The following is a 22,744-nucleotide window of genomic DNA, read 5'->3' as shown; positions in this document are numbered from 1 at the left end:
CTGTGCAAAAGCTTTTCAGTTTGATGAGGTCCCATGGGTTTATTTTTGCTCTAATTTCTATTGCTTTAGGAGACTGACCTGAGAAAATATTCACGATGTTGATGTCAGAGAGTGTTTTGCCTATGTTTTCTTCTAGGAGTTTGATGGTGGTTTGACTATTTTTTTAAAAGACATAATTTATACACAATAAAATGGAAAGATCATAAGTGTTCAGTTTCATGAATTTTGACCATTGGGTGTACCTATGTAACTATTGCTCCAAACAAGAATCAGATTTTCATCACTCTTAGAAAGATTCCTTCTGCTCTTTCCTATCAAATCTCCTTTCATCCTCAAGGCAACTTTCTGGCCTACATCATGAAAGTTAATTTTGTCCCTTCTTATATTTTGTAGAAATAGAACAATCACAGAGTATCTGTTTTGGGCCTGGCTTCTTTACTTTAGCATAATGTTTTTGAGATTCATCCATGTTACTGTGGTATCAGTAGGTCCCTTCTGTTTATTAAGTAGGTCATTGTTCATATAGACCACATTTGTCCATTCAGCCACTGGATTGTTTCCAGTTTGGGGCTATTATAAATATTTGGCTATGAACATTCCTCTATGATTCTTTTATAAGCTTATGTTTTCATTTCTTTTGGGTAACCATCTAGTAGCGAAATAGCTGATTATATTTATTTTTATAAGAAATCACCAAATGCTTCTCCAAAGTAGTTATACTAGTTGTTTCTCATGGTAAAAATTTCCTATTGTCTCTGGATTACATGTGATATACTAGAGCAGTAACATTTAGAAAATATACTATTGAAATAATCCATGCATCTTCCAAAGTTCCCTGACAATGAGTTAACAGAGGAATAGCCTAGGTATTGGGAAAATATGACACAGAGTAGTTTCTGGAACTCCTGTTGTGCGCCAAACAATGAAAATTTTATTTTAAATTCTCACTTTTTAAGGGTCAACAAATGGGTGAATATCTGTTCTTGGAGTCATACCTTGAAAAACACTCCTGGCCCAAAATATCTAAAAATATGATATAAAACATATGGAAAACTTACATAGTTGAACTAATAAGAAATTAGGAAAACTTCTTAAAGACAGAAAATGATTAGAAATTACAAATCTAGGTCGATGAGCAAAAGCAAAGAAATTGGTCACTTCGGGAGTATCTACCAATTCCTGGTGGCTAGAGTCTCAGCTTCACTGAATCGGATATGGGCAGGACAGAAGTCAGCTGTGAGTCTGGGACCTAAAACATGATATGCTCTATGAAAGAGGAATCAGGGAAAAAACCCTTTTGGTCTGTAAGTAACTTTGTTTGTCTACATCCAGGCTCTGGAGAGCATAAAGAACAAAATTCCTCTGAGAGTCTGTGAACACAAGATGGTCATAATTTGGATATTGAGGTGTGAAAAGCCCAATCCAAAATTTTAGTAAAGTGATGTTGGATTAATAGTACCATTAGACATCAAGTAGAGGCAAATACCTATCCTCTCTGGAGAAAAATATCTTCAAACCAGATCTCCAATATTCCTGAATAAGATTCTAAGGAACATGAGCTGCTATCAAAAATCATAAAATATATTAAGACTCCAGTTGACGAGATTCAACAGAAATAACAAATAGAATCAGATCTTTGAAGAATTCAGATATTAGAATTATGAGATGCAAAATCAGTATTTAATTTGTTCCAATACATAAAAAATGGTATCGAAAACATGAGGAAGAAACAAGATTGTTAAATAATTAAGCATATTTGAAAAAGAACCCAACTAGAAATTCAAAATATAAAAATATAATAACTTGAAGTAGAAACACAAGGAATGGAATAAACAGATTAGATGCAACTGAATAATGAACTGATGAAATGGAATACAGATCTAAAGAAACTATCTAGAACATATTTCAGAGAACAAAAGAAATAGAAAATATAGAACAAAATTTAATTAGAAATAGCCCTTGGATTTCCTGTGTATCTCACAGCATAACTACTCAGTGTTGCTTCTACAGTAGCTGTGGCTCGATCCCTGGGTCGAGAACTTCCATATGCCGAAAGTGCAGCCACTTGTTTAAAAAAAAAGAAGAAAAAGGAAAAAGCCCTCTATGGGAGAACAAAGGGAGATATTTCTGGTTAAATCTACAAAAGGAGAGAAGATTCAGAATGGGAAAAATGTTTGTAGATATGTGGCTGATAATTTTACAGAAGTGATGAAGGACTCAAATCCTCAGATTCAGGAAATCCAATAAATTCTAGATAGAATAAATAAAAATAAATTCTGTGGAACATGAAAACTATAGAGATCTTAAAAACATCCAGAGATAAAGGCAGATTGTCTTCAAAGGAACAATAATTAGGCTGAGAACTCCCTTTTTTGAAAGCAACAATGACAATCAGAAGGCAATGGCATATTCTCTGACATCAACCTTACAAATGTTTAGTCTCCAAAGCAACAGAAATGAAAGCAAAAATAAACCAATGGGACCTAATCAAACTGAAAAGCTTTTGCACAGTAAAGGAAATCAAAAAGAAAACAAAAAGACAACTTACAGAATGGGAGAAAATGGTTTCAAATGATGCAACTGACAAGGGCTTAATCTCTAAAATATACGGTCAACTTATACAACTCAACAGCAAAAAAAGCCAACAATCCAAAGGAAAAATGGGCAAAAGACCTGAATAGACATTTCTCCAAAGAAGATATACAGATGGCCAACAAGCACATGAAAAAATGCTCAACATCCCTGATTATTAGAGAAATGCAAATCAAAACTACCACCGCGTACCACCTCACACCAGTCAGAATGGCCATCATTAATATGTCCACAAATAACAAAGGCTGGAGGGGGTGTGGAGAAAAGGGAACCCTCCTGCACTGTTGGTGGGAATGTAAACTGGTACAACCACTATGGAGAGCAGTATGGAGGGACCTTAGAAAACTATACACAGAACTGCCGTATGACCCAGCAATCCCACTCTTGGGAATATATCCGGACAAAACTTTCCTTGAAAAAGACACATGCACCCACATGTTCATTGCAGCTCCATTTACAATAGCTAAGACATGGAAACAACCCAAATGTCCACCAACAGACGATTGGATTCGGAAGATGTGGTATATATACACAATGGAATACCACTCAGCCATAAAAAAGAACAAAATAATGCCATTTGCAGCAACATGGATGGAACTAGAGACTCTCATCCTGAGTGAAGTAAGTCAGAAAGAGAAAGACAAATACCATATGATATCACTTATAACTGGAATCTAATATAGGGCACAAATGAACCTTTCCACAGAAAAGAAAATTATGCCCTTGGAGAATAGACTTGTGGTTGCCAAGGGTGAGGGGGAGGAAGTAGGATGTATTGGGAGCTTGGGGTTAATAGATGAAAACTATTGCCTTTGGAATGGATTAGCAATGAGATCCTGTGGTGTAGCACTGGGAACTATGTCTAGTCACTTATGATGGAGCATGGTAATGTGAGAAAATAGAATGTGTACATGTATGTATAACTGGGTCACCATGCTGTACAGTAGGAAAATAAATTGTATTGGGGAAAAAATAATTAAAAATAAATAAATTAATTAAAAAAAGAAGACAATGGCATAATGACTGCAAAGTACTGAGGCAAAATTATTGTCAGTCTAGAATTGGTGAGATGTACCTTTTCAGATAACCAAAAACAAAAGTTTACAATCAGAAGATCCTAAGTGAAGGAAATGCTAGAGAATTAATTTCAGGAGAAAGAATATAATCCCAGCAGGAAGGCCAGAGATGCAAGAAGAAATGGTGGGGAAAAAACCCTCAACAAGTATAAACATTAGTAAATATAAATAAATATTAACTGTATAAAAAATTAACTACTAATTTATGCATCAGTGAAAAAAATAAGATAGAATTGTGATGTTCAAAGACAGTACAAAAAGGAAAATCTACAAGCCAATCTCATTTATAAACATAGATAAAACATATTTAAACAAAACATTAAGAATCTGATTGCAGCAATGTATAAAAATGATCAAATTAGGTTTACTCTTGGAATGCAAGATTGAATTAGCATTAGAAAATCTAATAATGTAATTCATTGCATTAACTGATTAAAGAATACAGACCATATAATCATCTCTATAATTGTTGAAAGAGCATTCAATTATTTTCAACAGCCGTTACAATTAAAAACTCTTATCAAACTAGGAATTGAACTTCCTTAAACTGAAAGAGGGTCTCTAAAAATGATTATATCATTCTCAGAAATGAACATCATAAACATTCTTTTCAAAATCAGCAGCAAGGAGTTCCCACTTTGGCACAGCAAGTTAAAGATCTGCATTGCTGCAGCTGTGGCATAGGTCCCAGCTGTGGTTTATTATTTTATTTTAAATTAAAAAACATTTTTTTTGTCTTTTTAGGGTTGCACCAACAGCATAGGGAAGTTCCCAGTCTAGGGGTTGAATTGGAGCTGTAGCTGCCAGCTATGCCACAGCCACAGCAATGAGGGATCCAAGCCATGTCTGCAACCTACACCATAGCTCACGGCAACACCAGATCCTTAACCCACTGAGCAAGGTCAGGGATTGAACCCACATCCTCATGGATACTAGTGGGGTTCGTTACCACTGAGCCATGAAAGGAACGCTCTCAGCTCTTGTTTAGATTCATCCCTGGCCTGGAAATTTCCATATGCTGTGGTTGCAGCCCTCCCCCCCAAAATCAGGATCGAGCAAGGCTGTCCATTTCCAATAATTCTAGTTGTCATGGTACTAGAGGTCCTAGTTGGTGCAGTAGACAAGCAAAAGAAATAAAAGCTGTAAGGATTGAAAAGCAAGAAATAATGATGTCAGTATTTGCAGTTAATATGCATATCTGCATAGAAAACATAAAAGATTTATAGGAAAAAAATAAAAGGAATAAGGAATTTTACAAAGTAGTAAAAATCAAATTGATATTTAAGAGTCAATTGTGTTTCTACATCCTACTAACAAACAGTAAACATGTTTCTTAAAAGCTACTATTGGCAATAGAAACAAAAAGTAGGGTACCTAGGAGGATATCTAATGAGAGATGTATAGGACCATAATGGTGAAAATTTAGAAACTTTAATAAAAGTTATCAAAGAAGACCTCTATAAACAGAAAGAAATGAGTGATAAGAGAAACTCAGTATCAACTCTTCTGTCTTCAAGTCAGAATCATAACTGGGCTCTTCACTGAACTTAGCCGATTATAAATTTATTGGGAGTTCCCATCATGGTGCAGCGGAAATGAATCTGACTAGGAACCATGAGGTTGTGGGTTTGATCCCTGGCCTCGCTCAGTGGGTTAAGGATCTGGCATTGCCATGAGCAGTGGTGTAGGATGCAGACGTGGCTCGGATCCAGCATTGCTGTGGCTCTGGCCTAGGCTGGCAGCTACAGCTATGATTAGACCCCTGGCCTGGAAACCTCCACATGCTGCAGGTGCAGCCCTAAAAGGACAAAAGACAAAAAAAATTTTTTTTTTATTGGAAAGATCAAAAGGCCAAGAATTGCTGAGATATTCCTAAAGAAAATGAACAGATGAGGGGAATTTTCTTATCAGTTATAAAAGCTTTACAAAGCAAAAGTAATTAAGTCAGTAAGATATCTTTGCCAAGATAGAAAAATGGACAAACAGAACAAAATGGAGAACCCAGAAACACAATCATGGATACTTGATAGATGACAGAGGTGTCATTACAGACAATGGGGAAAATATAGACTGCTTAAAAATTGATAGTACAAAGGGTTATCATGTATGGAAAAAAATTAATTTGGTTTCCTACTTCACACTGTACACAATTCCAGATAGATTAAGAATTTAAATGTAAACAGCAAAACTTTAAAACTTTTAGAAGAAGATATGGGTGAAGATCTTTTTAAATTTAAAGGAGAAGCATTTCTTAAACAAGGCACAAAGCACAAATTGTAAAGAAAATAATTGATAAATTCAACACATTCAAATTGAGAGCTTCTTTTAACTAAAAGTGCATAAAGAAAATGAATAGACAAGGTATACAAGCTATGAGAAAATATCTTGATAAAAAATATAAAGAACTTCTTCGAATGTTAAAGTTAAAGAACTCCTAAACATTAGTAAGAAAAAGATAAACAGCCTCACAGAAAAATGGAAAAACAGAAAGAATAGGGAAAACTAGGAAAATACACTTTTAAATCATGATGAGAGTCTATTTAACATTCACCAAACTGTCAAAACTTGAAAAGCATTGGCCAAGGTATATGGCAATGGGAACCTTTATACACTGCAGGTGGGAGGATAAAATGGTACAACTACTTGGTATAATAATTTAGCATTTTCTAGTAAAATCAAAGATGTGCATACTGAACACCCAGAAATTTTCATTCAGTATGTTTGTTAGAGAAACTTCTATATTTGTATAGCAGGAGACATGTCCATGAATATTCATAGCAGCGTTATTTAAAAATAAGCTAACATAATTTACATATAATAAAACACTGCCACTTTTAAGTATAAAGTTAGAGATTTGATGAAGGTTTTCAGCAATGTAACTACCACCACAATCAAGGTATTTCAATACCTCTGAAATATCCCTCTTTCTCCTTTGCAGAAGAACCCTTCTCCTACTATCAATATAGTTTTCCATTTCCTATGGTTTCCTATAAATGGAATCAGAAAGTTCCCACTGTGGCTCAGTTGTAAAGAACCTGACTAGTATCCATGAGGACACAGGTTTGATCCCTGGCCTCTCTGAGTGGGCTAAGGATCTGTATGGCATTGCCATGAGCTGTGGTATAGGTCTCAGAGGCAGCTCAGATCAGGCGTTGCTATGGCTGTAGTGGAGGCTGGCAGGTGCAGCTCTGATTCGACGCCTAGGCTGGGAACTTCCATGTTGAGGGTGTGTCCCTAAAAAGACACACACACACACAAATGGAATCACACCACATGTAGTCATTGTGTCTGGCTTCTTTCCCTTGGCATAATGCATTTTAAGATTTATCTGCGCTAATAAACCCAAGGAGGAACACCCGAGATAAACTGACTAATCAAACTGACCAAAATGAAAGACAAAGAGAAAATCTTGAAAGCAGCTAGGGAAATGAAACAAGTAACATACAAGGGAACCCCAATAAGGTTATCAGCAGATTTTTCAACAGAAACTCTGCAGGCCAGAAGGGAGTGGCATGATATAATTAATACGATGAAAGGAAAAAACCTCCAACCAAGATTACTCTACCCATCAAGGCTCTCATTCAGATTTGAAGGAGAAATCAAAACCTTCACAGATAAGCAGAAGCTGAGAGAATTTAGCAACACTAAAGCAGCCTTACAACAAATACTGAAGGAACTTCTATAGGCAGAAAAGAACAAGAGAAGAAGGAAAGAAAAAAGAGCAGCAAAAACAAATCCAAAGTAATTAATAAAATGGCAATAAGGACATACATATCAATAAATACCTTAAATGTTAATGGACTAAACGCCCCAACCAAAAGACATAGACTGGCTGAATGGATACAAAAACAAGACCCATATATATGCTGTCTTCAAGAGACCCACTTCACTTCTAGGGGCACATACAAATTGAAAGTGAGAGAATGGAAGAAAATATTTCATGCAAACAAATCTAAAGAAAGCTGGAGTAGCAATACTCATATCAGACAAATAGACTTTAAAATGAAGAATATTTTAAGGGAAAAATAAGGACATTACATAATGATCAAAGGATCAATCCAAGAAGATGATATAACAATTTTAAATATCTATGCACCCAACACAGGTTCACCACAATATATAAGGCAACTGCTAACAACCTTAAAAGGAGAAATCGACAATAACACAATCATAGTGGGGGACTTTAACACCCCACTTACAGCAATGGACAGATCAACCAGACAGAAAATCAATAAGGAAACACAGGCCCTGAATGAAGCATTAAACCAGATGGACTTAATAGATATTTATAGGACATTTCATCCAAAAGCAGCAAAATACACATTATTCTCAAGTGCCCATGGAACATTCTCTAAAATTGATCATATCCTGGGCTACAAATCCAACCTCGGTAACTTTAAGAAAATTGAAATCATATCAAGCATCTTTTCCAACCACAACGCTATATGACTGGAAATCAACAACAAGAAAAAAACTGCAAAAAACACAAACAGGTGGAGACTCAACAACATGCTACTGAACAACCAATGGATCACTGAAGAAATCAAAGAGGAAATTAAAAAATACCTAGCAGCAAATGACAACGAAGATACGAAACTCCAAAACCTATGGGATGCAGCAAAAGCCATTCTAAGAGGAAAGTTATAGCAATACAAGCCCACCTCAGGAAACAAGAAAAAGCTCAAAGAAACAAGCTAACTTTACATCTAAAGCAGCTCGAGAGAGAACAGATAAGACCTAAAGTTAGTAGAAGGAAAGAAATCATAAAGATCAGAGCAGAAATCAATGAAATAGAAACAAAGAAAACCATAGAAAAGATCAATGAAACGAAAAGCTGGTTCTTTGAAAATACCAACAAAATTGATAAACCACTAGCCACACTTATCAAGCAAAAAAGAGAGAGGACTCAAATCAATAAAATTAGATATGAAAAAGGAGAAGTAACAACGGACATCACAGAAATACAAAGGATCATAAGAGACTATTATATGCCAATAAAATGGAAAACCTAGAAGAAATGGACAAATTCTTAGAAAAGTACAATCTTCCTAGACTAAATCAAGATGAAATAGAAAAGATGAATGGACCCATCACAAGAACTGAAATTGAAACTGTGATTAAAAAACTTCCAACAAACAAAAGTCTAGGACCGATGGCTTCACAGGAGAATTCTATCAAACATTTAGAGAAGAGCTAACACCTCTACTTCTGAAACTATTTCAAAAAATTTCAGAGGAATTCTATGAGGCCACCATCACCCTGATACCAAAACCAGACAAAGACTCCACAAAAAAAGAAAACTACAGGCCAATTTCACTGATGAACATCGACACAAAAATCCTCAACAAAATACTAGCAAACCGTATCCAACAATACATTCAAAGGATTGTACATCATGATCAAGTGGGATTTATCCCAGGGATGCAAGGGTTCCTCAATATCCGCAAATCCATCAGGGTGATACACCATATTAACAAACTGAAGAATAAAAACCATATGATCCTCTCAATAGATGCGGAAAAAGCCTTTGACAAAATCCAACACCCATTTCTGATAAAAACCCTTCAGAAAGTGGGCATAATGGGAACCCACCTCAACATGATAAAGGCCATATATGACAAACCCACAGCAAACATCATTCTCAATGATGAAAATCTGAAAGAATTCCCACTGAGATCAGGAACAAGACAAGGATGTCCGCTCTGCCACTACTCTTCAACATAGTTCTGGCAGTCCTAGCCACAGCAATCAGAGAAGTAAAAGAAATAAAAGGAATCCAAATTGGAAAGGAAGAAGTAAAACTATTCCTATTTGCAGATGACATGATACTACACCTAGAGAATCCTAAAGACTCTACCAGAAAACTGTTAGAGCTCATCCATGAATTTGGCAAAGTCGCAGGATACAAAATCAATACACAGAAATCGATGGCATTTCTATACACTAACAATGAAAGAGCAGAAAAAGAAATTAGGGAAGCAGTCCCATTTACCATCACATCCAAAAGAATAAAATACCTAGGAGTAAACCTACCTAAAGAAACAAAAGACCTGTACTCTGAAAACTACAAGCCACTGATGAAAGAAATCAAAGAGGACACAAACAGATGGAAAGATATACCATGCTCGTGGATTAGAAGAGTTAATATTATCAAAATGACTACACTACCTAAGGCAATCTACAGATTCAATGCAATCCCTATCAAATGACCAAGGACATTTTTCACAGAACTTGAACAAAATATGTTAAAGTTTGTTTGGAAGCACAAAAGACCCAGAATAGCCAAAGACATCCTGAAAAAGAAAAATGGAGCTGGAGGAATCATGCTCCTGGACTTCAGACTATACTACAATGCAGCAGTCATCAAAACCATATGGTACTGGCACAAAGACAGAACTATAGATCAGTGGAACAGGATAGAAAGCCCAGAGTTAAACCCACACACCTACAGCCAACTAATCCATGACAAAGGAGGCAAGAATATACAATGGAGAAAGGACAGCTTGTTCAATAAGTGGTACTGGGAAAACTGGACAGCCACTTGGAAAAGAATGAAATTAGAACACGCCCTAACACCGTACACAAAAATAAACTCCAAATGGATTAAAGACCTAGATATAAGACCAGACACTATCAAACTCCTAGAGGAAAACATAGGCCAAATACTCTCTGACATAAATGACAGCAACATCTTCTCAGATCCACCTATCAGAGTATTGACAATAAAAAGAAAAATATACAAATGGGACCTACTCAAACTTCGAAGTTTCTGCACAGCAAAGGAAAACCTAAACAACACAAAAAGACAACCCACAGAATGGGAGAAAATGTTTGCAAGTGAATCCACTGACAAGAGATTAATCTCCAAAATTTATAAACACCTTCTGCAGCTCCATACCAAAAAACAAAACAAAACAAAACAAAACAACAAGCCTATCAAAAAATGGGCAGATCTAAACAGACAGTTCTCCAAAGAAGACATGTAGATGGCCGAGAAACACATGAAAAGATGTTCAGCGTCACTCATTATTAGAGAAATGCAAATGAAAACCACAATGACGTACCACCTTACACCAGCCAGAATGGCCATCATCCAAAAGTCTACAAACAATAAGTGCTGGAGAGGGTGTGGAGAAAAAGGAACCCCAGTACACTGTTGGTGGGAATGCGAATTGGTAAAACCACTATGGGAAATAGTATGGAGGTACCTCAAAAAACTAATATAGAACTATCATATGATCTAGCAATCCCACTCCTGGGCATATATCCTGATGAATCTTTCATTCAAAAAGATACATGCACCCCTATTTCATTGAAGCACTATTTACCATAGCCAAAACATGGAAACAATCTAAATGTCCATCGAGAGAGGAGTGGATCAAGAAGATGTGGTACATATACATAATGGAATATTACTCAGCCATTAAAAAGAATGAAATACCAGCATTTTTTGCAACATGGATGGACTAGAAACTATCATGCTAAGTGAAGTCAGCCATACAATAGATACCAATATCAAATGCTTTTACTGACATGTGGAATCTGAAAAAAGGACAGACTGAACTTCTTTGCAGAACAGATGCTGACTCACAGACATTGAAAAACTTATAGTCTCTAGAGGAGACAGTTTGGGGGGTGGAGGGATGTGCTTGGGCTGTGGGATGGAAATCCTGTGAAATCAGATTGTTATGATCATTAGACAACTACAGATGTGATAAATTCATTTGAGTAATAAAAAATAAATAAAAAAAGTTTTATCTGTGCTGTTGCTGGTGTGATTATTTTCTTCCTTTTTGTATGTAGTAGTATTTTGTTGTATGGATATGTCAGGAATTATTTATATATTCACTAGTTGTTGGAATTTTGGATTTTTCCAGTTTTTGGATATGTTAAATTTTAATTTATTTATTTGTCTTTTTTCTGGCTGCACCCGCCAGCTTATGGCAATGCTGGATGCTTAACCCACTGAGCAAGGCCGGGGATTGAACCTGCATCCTCATGGATGCTAGTTAGATTCGTTTCTGCTGAGCCACAATGGGAATTCCTATGATAAATTTTAAAAGTGCCAGGAAAATTCATGCACAGGTATTTGTGTGGATATATGTTTTTATTTCTCTTTTGTTTACTCCCAGGAGTAGAACTGTTAGGTCATGTGCTAAGTATATGTTTAACTTAAAAAAAAATAAAAATGTTTTCCAAAATGGTTGTAACTATTTTACATTCCCACCAGCAATGTATGAGAGTTATAGCACATAGCAATATTATCCAGAACAGCAAAAATAGGAACAACCCAAATGCTGTCTGAATAATAAATAAATTGTTGTATATTCATTCAAAAGATAGCACAAATAGGTGTTCCTGTCCTGACACAGCGGAAATGAATCCAACTAGAAACCATGAAGTTGTGGTTCAATCCCTGCCCTTGCTCAGTGGGTTAAGGATTTGGCGTTGCCCTGAGCTGCGGTGTAGGTTGCAGAGGTGGCTCGGATCCAGCATTGCTGTGGCTGTGGTGTAGGCCAGCAGCTGTAGCTCCAATTGGACCCCTAGCCTGGGAACCTTCCTATGCCTTGGGTGCAGCCCTAAAAAGCAAAAACAAAACAAAACAAAGAAAACACAAATAGTTAACTACAGTTATATGTAGCAACACGACTAAAACATAACAAGCAAAAAAAGCAAATCATAGATGAATACACACAATAGAGTCCATATATGTGTATACAATATGCTAATGAACAATGCCGTTTAGGAATATATACATTTCGTAAAGATAAAGGAGTGATAAACACACTATTTGTGATAGTGCTAACTTCTGGGAAAGAAGGAGTGTGTTGGCGTGGGGAGAGAGAGAGTGCTTCAGAGATGTTGCTAATATTGTTTCTTAATCTGATAGGTACATGGATGTTTGTTTATTTTTATTACTCTTTGGCTGGCACAATACATTTTACATGTGCTTATATATGATATGTGTTCACAACAAAAGTTAAAAAAGAAAATAAAGGGAGTTGATGTTTCTTTAGCCTTACTCTTTGCTTTTCTTTAAAAAGAAAAAAAATAATTGATCCAGGCATTTGACCTATACTGTAACCTATTTTCCTAATTCTATTTAGTATTCCCTATCTTTACCCTAAGAGATTGCGGTCTTAGTACTGGAGTGATTCTGGAATGCATTTCTATCTCTGGGAGTGAGAATTTAGATGTCTGATTCTCAGCAATATTAATGGCAGTAGTTAAAGTCATAAATCCTTGTTTATGAAGATGAGACTTCAGCCCACCTGAGAACAAAAATGATTGCGTAGAATTCATTTATTTCTTAAAATTATACCAGGAAAGGATGTGTCCTCTATTTATTTCTTTCCTAATTGAATTATTTACAACTCATCATAAAATGACCTCATAGCCAAATATAAAGGCTATATCATCAATTCTAGAAAGCCAAGTCTGTCACTCATTGAATAAGAAGACTGCAATATTGACAGTAAAAATTGCTCTATCTCCCTTCTAGGTCATAACACAGGAATATAAATTCGAGAAGTTGAAAATTTCATAAGATGAAAAAATGCCAGGGAGGACAATGGAAAGTTGGCAAGGAATAAGTTTTGAATGTGTTTTAGTTAATATCAAAAAGCTGTAGATTATAGAGTTCCATTGGATGGTGCATTCCTACCTTCTTCTTGGGACATTATAATAGAAGACAATCTTTTTTTTTCTTTTTTTATGGCCTCATGGTGGCATATGGAAGTTCCCGGGCCAGAGATTGAATGTGTGTGGCAGCTTTGACTTTTGTCGCAGCTGCAGTAATGCCAGATCTTTAACCCACTGTTTGACCCACTCTGTTGGGCCCAGGATTGAACCCGTTCCTCCGCTGCTGCAGTTGGGTTCTTTTGCTTGTTTTGTTTTTTATAATGATTTTTACTTTTTCCATTATAGCTGGTTTACAGTGTTCTGTCAATTTTCTACTGCACAGCAAGGTGACCCACGCAGTCGGATTCTTAACCCACTGCACCACAATGGGAACTCCGAGACAATCTTTAAAAAATTAGTTACAATTTGATTACAACTTTGTTTACAAGTATATTGAGACAGTACCAAATTGAATAAAACACAGCCTCCACCTCCTAAAAATGTGTTCATAGCTGGAAATTACATGTGAATTATTACAAAAAGCAATTTCAAATGTAGAGTACCAGTAAATGAGCCTTTAATTTATTAAATAATAAAAATACAGTCATCAGTAATGATACATTATGAAATTATTATCAAAGTACAAATTTCATAAGTAAAATAAATACTTGCACATCAAGCAATAGCTTGATTTTAAGTTTGATTCAAGATGTAGGACTAGGGGTAATTATTCCTAAAAAGGTAGTAATTCTTTTGTTATACTCCACATTATTTAGAAAATTTTAAAAAAGATTTTTGCTGCATATGATTATATGAGCAATGGTAAGAAAGCCACATAATGGTGGAATTGAGCAAGTCAGTTATTTTTTCATTCTAGTAAATGACGGCTGGACTGAGACTACCAGAAAGAGGTTACTCTTCCTTAGTTTATCATTACTGCTCTATAGGGATTCCCAGTTTTTATAGAGTGAGCTTTAATTACTTGTAAGGATTAAATCATAGTTAATCCTATCTTAAATAAAGGATGAATTTTTAATTTTTCCTTTGTAATATGAGTTTGCATTTTAATAATATACATTTGAACAATTTTCAAAAGTGTTTACATGTGGGTTGTACTACTTGATGCTACTCTAAGCCCAGGAGGTTAGAGGATCTAGTTATTATATCTGCTTTGTTAATGAGAAAATGAGACTCATGGAAACTAAGTAAATGGTTCAATTATCTTGGCTGATAACACATGCACCCCTAGAGTCTTTGTCTTTTATTTTAAACTCGGTTTTCTTTCTAGTAGTCCATTATTTCCATATCTGATCTTTTGTCTTCAGACAAACCTTAAAATTGTGATGTCATCCTGTTAGATTTCATTTTTGGAGATTCAGGTTTGTTGGAATAATAGTCAAAGGTATCGGTTGCTAATCCCTGGGCCATAAGTGTTACCTTAGAAGGAGAAAGGGTCTCTACAGGTGTGATTAAGGTAAGGCTCTTGAGCTGGAGAGAGTAGCCCGCCTTATGCAGGTGGGACCTAAAGCTCATTACAAGTGTCCTTGCAAGAGAGAGGCAGAGGGAGGCTTGACCCAGATAGAACAGTAGAAGAGGAGACATAGAGGAGAAGGCAGTGTGTGACTATGGAGGCAGACATGGAGTGATGTGGTCCCAAGGCAAGGAATGCCAACAGCCACCAAAAGGTGGAAGAGAGTCAAGGAACAGATTCTTTGCTAGGGCCTTCCGAGGGAGACCTAGATATTAGACCAGCAAAACTGGAACTGAACTTCTGGCCTTCAGAATGATAAAAGAATACATTTCTCTTGTTTTAAGCCATCAAGATTATAATAATTTGTTACAGATTATAATAATTTGTCCCTCAGAAACTTGAGCAGAGATGTTCAATTTTCATTCCCTGGTTCAACTCCATGCAGTTGCCTTGAACCTCTATTTCGGAACAGATGGATTCAGAGGAACCTATGGTTTGTCCATTAAAACTTTCTCGGAAGAGAGAGTGGTTAAAATGCTAGGGTTTCCAAGAACTTCTCAGCAGGGGCTTCTCTGAAAATTAATAGGGAAGGTTGGCAAATTGTAGAAAGAAACATTTAAATGGAGTAGATATTGTTAATTCACCTTGAAGCAAAATCTTGTTGCTGATAAACTGAAATGTACTAAATCCGCCTAAGAAAAACTTGGAGCTTATTGTGTATTTGTTTAAATGTCCCAAATTCAAAATTTCGCAATAAAGTTTTTTTTTTTCTTTTTCCTTTATAGGAAACTTGTTGGAGCTATCATGCCTAGAAGTGTGTTTACAACCTAATTTTACCCATTCATTCTCTTATTTAAATTTTTCTTTTGTGACTTTTCTGCAACCAATAAGAGAAACTCAGACTGTTATGGGAATCTTTCTAAATCACTCCAGCTTTCAAAACCTCACTGGGATTTGCCAAGACATCACACGTGAATTTAAAACATGCTCTTCATGTTTGGCTTGTGAGTCCAAAGGAAACATGGATTTTATTTCTCAGGAACAAACATCAAAAGGTAAATGCAAAAGGAAAGTGGGGATAAAATGCATCCAGGATGAATTAATTTTATTCCATTAAAAAAAAAAGCCTTAATAATACATCCAGGTTTAAGTCCAGTGGCGCTGGAACACTCAGTCCTGTGGTGCTTGACGAGGGACTCACAGGATTTGGGATATTAACTTGTTCTTGGTTTACTTTTACTTACTGAAAACAAAATATCTGTCCTTAAATTACATCAAAATGCCACTGGGTATAGGATTATTTAGCCTGCTCTCTTCAAAGGTATTGAAAAAAATTATAAGTAAACCTGTAAGTGCTTATATAAAATCACACTTTGATTCCTCAAGGAGTCATTGAATCCTTGATGCATTTGTACCTACTCATGCCCAACATTCATCCACTAATATGGATCTATCTTTTTACTTATTCAATTATCCAGGGAGTCCCTTGATGGCAGGAACTTTGTCTTTGTTCACGGATATTTCTAAATTTTAGCATCATGTCTGATATGAGGCACTTAATAGATACTTGTTTAATGACCGAATTGAACAAATAAAAGAATGTTAACTGTAATGTCTACCTAGACCTTGCATTTATTATGAGATCAATATATATTATTAAATCAATTTGCATCATTGAGAAACCAGATCATTGATTTACAGTTATAAAATATACTAGTAGCCTCAAGCCCAAGCATCACATTTTTTGCAATACCCATTCAGTGAAATTGCTTCCTGAATCACCTCATACTGGTGTTTTTTCCATTCTTGCAGAAGGGGAACAAGATCTCTTGGTATTGACTTTGGATGAAGCACAGTAGCTATATCTTTTTCTGAGTTCTTATTCAAGTAGTACTGTAACTGGGTCAAATTCACCGGAAAGCAAATTGGGGAAATACCTTTATCATGATAGAGAACTAGGAAGTGTTTCAGGAATTGGTAGCTTACAGATGCTGCCTCCTTAAAAAATAAAGCAGTGCAGTGATAAGTTATTCCAGTTGCTATGGCTGTGTAATAATCACCCCAAACTCAGTGGCTCTAACGACAGCAATCATTTTATTCTTTTTTTCCCCTCCCTCCCTTCCTCTCTTTTCCTTCTTTCTTTCTTGTTTTCACTCTCTTTCTCATGGGCCAGAGATTCAGAATGCGCACAACTGGACATTTCTGGCTTGGAGCAGTTCACACAGCAGGAGTCAGGCAGTGACTGGAGCGAAAACAGAAGAGGGGCTGGAGTAACTAGAGGCAGTGGGCATTTCTCTCTCGTCATGGACTCTCAGAGTTTTTCCACGTGGTCTTTCCACTTGGGTTAGTTTGGGCTTCTTCACAGAATGATGGCTTAAGTTGTTGAACTGGTACTTCATGGTTCAAGGCTCCTACATTAGTGATCCAAAGAACAAGGTGGAAATTGCTTTACCTTTTCTGGCCTCATCATATAATATCACTTGCTCTACATTTGATTGGTTACAAGCATGTGAATCCTTCCACCCAGACACGAGGGGAAAGTTATGAGATGCCACTCATCTATGGGGGAGTGGCAAAGTTTTAGGGTAACATGTGTGTTATAGTTGAATTATATGGCACTTCTAGAAACTCCCAGGATCTCAGAATGTACCGTTGTTTGGAAATAGGGTTGTAGCAGATGTAAGTAGCTAAGTTAGGATGAGGTGATTAGCATGGGTCCTCATTCCTGTGACTGGCACCCTTATAAAAAGAGGAAATTTGCATACAGACGTGCACACATTGGGAGAACGCTATGTGGAGACGAAAGCAGAGATCAGGGTGATGCATCTATAAGCAAAGGAACAAGCAAGATGGCCAGCAAACCCTCAAAAGCTAGAAGAAAAGCATGGGACAGACTCTCCCTCACAGTTCTCAGAAGGAAGCAACCTTGCTAACACTTTCATCTTGGAAGTCTCACCTCCAGAACTGTGAGACAATTAATTTCTGTTGTTCAAGTCACCCAGTTTGTAGTACTTGGTTATGACCACTCTAGGAAACTCGTACAATGTGGGGTGGGAAATACTGTTGTGACCATTTTGGAAAATAAAATCTGTGCCACAAGTCATCAGGGAAATATGTTTCTTTTTCTTTGAGGTACTCCGATCTTATTTCAAATCCACCTAGTTTTTATACTCTTAAAAATATAGGTATGGAGGTCCTGCTGTGGCACAATGGGATTGGCAGTGGTGTCTCTGGAGAGCTGGGATGCAGGTTCGATCCCCTGCCTGGCACAGTGGGTTAAGGATCTGGAGTTGTCACAGCTGCAGAGTAGGTGGCAACTGTGACTCGGATCTGATCCCTGGTCTGGGAACACCATGTGCTGTGGGGAAGCCAAAAAAAGAAAAAACAAGTGTGGGCACTCTAATTATTATTTGTAGTGCTGGCAACTTATTATTTCTACTCTTATTTTGTTGTATAGGAAGGAAGAGATTTGGTTTTGAGTTGTATGTCATTTCTTATTAGGTACTGCTATTGTGTGAATAACATTTTCTTAATCTCTTTCTAGTTCTTATCATGAGAGGATCAGTGGAGATGAAGACAGATGATTTTCATTCAGCTTGTCAACATTTTAACTTCACTGTAGCTCCTATGGTTGACCACTTGGAGGAATACAATATTACCTATAAACTAAAAACCCACCCTAGAAGGTCAACAATCAAAGAGGAAGATCCAACCAAGGAACCATCTCTAAATCATACCTGTAGAATTATGGAAAACTTGAATAATTGTATAAACATTTCTTTGCACCTAGAAATGGATGTAGAAAGTAAGTTTTAAAGGAAATTATAGGGAGAAGGAGACTAGGTTATGGACACAAAATTAAGTAAGAGCTACCATATTAACTTTACTGAAAGTCATATAGTTGAAGAATTTTATTGATGAAATAACAAGGCTGGAAAGAATGTTTTCAAAAGAATGTCTTTTGATCTGCTCATTTCTCTTTTAAAACATGCTTTTTATGGAGCCCCCAGCTATACTCAGAGGCAGAGGAGGCATCTCTGGGTTATGATTTGAAGGGCACTAGAAAAACCTTCTGACCTGGAATAACTTTTGGGAATGCCTGTTGGCTGTGCTTGAAGTTATACGGTCACACTTGTGTATTAAAGGGTGAGATTTCTTTTTAAATGTAAACATGCCTGTACACTGTGGTGTGCTATTAAATTTTGAATCAGTTTAATATCCTTTATGTGAGCCGAGAAACAGACCTCAATTAAAGGGATGTTTGAAGTCCTGCTGTGAAGATAGATGGTACATGGGGTACAGACAGGCATTTCGAGTCACCGGATGACTGAGGGAAAGGTGGGCGTATGAGAGATAAAACGTACACGTCTTAATTCTGTTTAAGGTCAACTTTCTAGTCACGCTATTCTGAGTTAACCCAACTGATCCTTATTACTAAGCGGGGTGCCCTCACTTCACCCATAAACCTACTTGTGAAGAGCATTTTATGATATAACCATCTAATGGGCACCTGCTGTATGCCAAGCTGTGGGCCAGACACTGGGGACACAGAGAGAGATCACTGTAAAACAATTGAGTACATGCGATCAGTGTGACAGATGCTGTGGTGAATAATTTGCTCTGCTTTCTGATGTTCCAGACATATGGAAACCTTTCAGATTTGCTTAGAATGCTTTTCTAAAAACTTTAATTATTTTAGAGGTAATTATTTTCAAAGTATTATGTTTATGTTAAACACAAATATATACTAGGTATGCCTTTTTAAAGTGAAATATAAGTCTTCAAAGAAAATCCTCCTATGAGTTAGTTTTCCCAAGCCCCCTATAGCCCTACGGTTAGAGGGGTGTTTCAATGAGTGTATATATACGGGAGGTACGAGAGAGGATTTGAGAAGATCTGAAGAGGGGTTAATTCCCTCCGGCTCAGAAATGAGGTTGGAGGGTAGGTTCTTAAAAGGCCACAGAGTGAAGGTGATTCTGATGAAATTTGAAAACTAAAGAGGTTTAGACTATAGATATTCAAAACTTACATTTATTTTAATGTACATTTATATATCTAATGGCTTTTTGTGTTTTCTAAAACATAAAGGAAAAATAAGCATGACCATATTTATGATTTTAAGAGAACTGATTTTGGGGTTCATGGAAAAATTCATCAATTCCAGTCCAAGTGAAGTAGGAGTTGACAACTATTTTGGGTCCATAATTCAAAAAGATAACTGTGGTGTAACAATGGGTAATCTTGGATTTGGGAAGAAGTATATCCATTTTGCCATGTGGAGAAGATTAAAATTGTATTCATATTTTGCTCTGCTCTGCAAAGACTAATTTGATCTCTCTTAAAAGTCCTATCTACTTAGGGCAAGGGGAACTAACTTTAGTCCAGTCTGGTAAATTTACTCTGAAACAATAATTTATCTCTTTAGATTTTTTCAGATTCTTGTCTATTTTCCCCTTGCTCCTTGCCAAGGTGGCTGCAGGGATAGGGGTAGGGAGCATTATGGGATGGAGGGAGACATACTTGTCTGAATTCCCACTGGTACTTTGGTGGGTGCATTGGTTGGCCTGGCCCCAAATGTACGCAGTCTGCCATTGCAATGTAAAGTTGGTGAATGCAGGATTCTTTACTCATAGCTGGATCAGTGCCCAGAGATACCTTGGTATTGGGCATCTTGGCACCTGCTGGCACTGCAAATCTATGTCAGTTAATTGCATGCTTTTATTTTGTTGACTGAGGTATACAAGTTTGGCCACTAAATAGCATGGAATGATATCGGGAAGGCTGAGTGTTGCCATCCCAGGTAAACTTGATCTTTTCCACTCAACCTCTTCTCTAAATAAATGCGGACTGCCTATTTCATATACATCTGCCCATGGAGTTGGGGGCCTGTGGAAGGGCTACCCAGATCCTGAGCCCCACAAGAACAGTCATCCAAGGGTATAAACAAGTTATATATTCTGCTAAGTTGAATAAGAACTAGCTGTGTTTTTGCATGCAAGGAAGAGGGTACATAGGGTGGTTTAGATAGTCAGTGAAAAATTATATTTTGGACATGTGTCTTTATGGGACCCAAAGAAACCACACTAAGCTATCGCTGGATGGTGACTTTGTTGCCTTCTATGTTGCCTCAGTGTCATTTGAATGAATAGTTTTTTACGTTATTAAATTTAGGCTAAAGTAACTCTATGTTTAATGCATATGCTTGATCGGGTTGTTGCCCTGAGAGCCCCTGTGGAAAGGAGATATGATTAATCATCTATCCTGGCCTCTTAAATGCCTCAACCCAGACTCTGTCTTTCTTCTCCATCCTCATCTTACTTACTGCATCTTTTGTCATTTGAGAGCACATTTTTTTTAGCTGCCTGTCCCATGGCCAAATCGTTCATCACAAATGGCTCTGGTCCTGGTTTGCTGCTTGTGGCAGTCTCAACCCAGTAATAGCAATGATGGCAAAAGTTACATCAACATAACCCAGAAGCCACATTAATCCTAGAATTTTGAAACTAAGTGGATCCTTGGAAGCCGATTGATCTAGTTTTCTCATTTAACACATTAGGAAAGAACTCAGGAGGGCAAGTGACCCTGTAACAGCAGTGATGCTTTTATGTTCAATTTTTCAGTTAAGGGCAGAATATGTAGCAGAATTTGGCTACATCATCATGTGGCCTCATCCGTGCATCATTTTACTGTATTTTTATAGTATATTTTTCTTTGCAGATGTTGTTTGTTCCATGAAGATCACTTGGTACATCCTAGTTCTATTAGTTTTTATATTTTTACTCATCCTCATTATCCGCAAAATACTTGAAGGCCACAGGAGAGTGCAGAAGTGGCAGAGTAAGTATCGAGACATAAACCCATCTTTTTGGATAACTTTTCTAGTGTCAAGGAACCCCTAATCTTATCTATAGATTGAATTTACTTTTTCCATTCAATTTACCACTTACTGAGCGCCTACTGGATATAGTGGCGATTCTAGGTAACCCAGGGAACATTAAGGATAAGCAAGACACAGCACCAGCGGTCAAGGAGCTTCGTGTGTCTTACTCTTACCCAGACAAACAAACAGGAAGGGAAGAAAGGCGGCGTGAATTGAAAGGAGGTGATGGACTAGCGTTTGAGCAGGAGCTTGGAGGAAGTGAGGGCAGAAGAGAGGGAGGAAAACAGGGAGTAATGATAAAGAATTTCAGAATTGGAGGTTTTCAGCAGAGTGGCTCCAGGCGATGGGTGTGAGCAAGAGTCCATCTTTACTAAGTGTGGATGACAGCAGATGGTTGACTGTGAAGAGCTAAAGCGTGTAGCTGGAAATCAGAACAGCAGGGATGATATTAAAAAAGAATTAACAACTAGTATGACGCAGGTCCCCACCTATCAGAATGGACATTGACTGGCAACTACGACTGTGGTCCTATGGTGGGTGCCCATGTATATACTGGCCCTACTGGTGTGTGAGCATGTATACACAACCCTTCTGGTGTGTACCCATGCATATATTAGCTCCCTGGGTGTGCACCCATGCATATACTGGCTGAATAGCAGAGCTGATGGACAGTTTATTATATGAGTAGCTGGTCTTTTAATGACAGTGTACAATGTATCATTATGAGACTAGGCTTTGGAGACAGGTGGACTTAGATAAGAATCCCAGGACTACCACTAACTAGGTATGTGACTTTGTGCAAGTTACCATATTTGAGTATCACTTTTCTCCTCTGTAAAATAGGAATAATCACTATTTCCCCAAAGGGCTGAAGTAAGGATTGAACTAAGGAGATCACATAAGAAGGGTAACCATGGCCCAGTGCCTAGTAGTTCTCAATAAAGGATAGTAGCTTTATGCTGGATGTAGTATTTCCCAAGGCTCTGATGTTCTTTGCCAGACAAGGCTGTGTTAATCCTCTCAGTAGGAAGAACAAATGGTTGCTTCTAGGTTGGAGTGAAAGTGTCATTAATTCTTTTGGCTAAGTATTTGTTGAAGATCTGA

At 37.1% G+C, this 22,744-nt stretch overlaps 1 protein-coding gene across 3 annotated transcripts in view; it reads left to right on the top strand.

The window, feature by feature from the left end:
• TMEM156 (transmembrane protein 156) overlaps positions 1-22,744 on the top strand; it is a 53,210-nt gene that overhangs the window by 14,466 nt on the left and 16,000 nt on the right. For 2 of the 3 annotated variants that reach the window (XM_013978595.2, XM_003128922.4), the window contains exons 2-4: positions 15,546-15,815; positions 18,305-18,565; positions 21,478-21,597. In XM_013978595.2, the coding sequence (XP_013834049.2) occupies positions 15,546-15,815; positions 18,305-18,565; positions 21,478-21,597 (651 nt within the window). Of the gene's footprint in view, positions 1-15,545; positions 15,816-18,304; positions 18,907-21,477; positions 21,598-22,744 lie in introns of all 3 variants that reach the window. The other variant, XR_002346603.1, reaches the window with a different exon arrangement.

Source organism: Sus scrofa, chromosome 8 (assembly GCF_000003025.6).
Source record: "Sus scrofa isolate TJ Tabasco breed Duroc chromosome 8, Sscrofa11.1, whole genome shotgun sequence".
Classification (NCBI taxonomy): Eukaryota; Metazoa; Chordata; class Mammalia; order Artiodactyla; family Suidae; genus Sus; species Sus scrofa.
The sequence above is the reverse complement of the archived record's forward strand: the minus strand, read 5'-3'. Positions and strand labels throughout refer to the sequence as shown.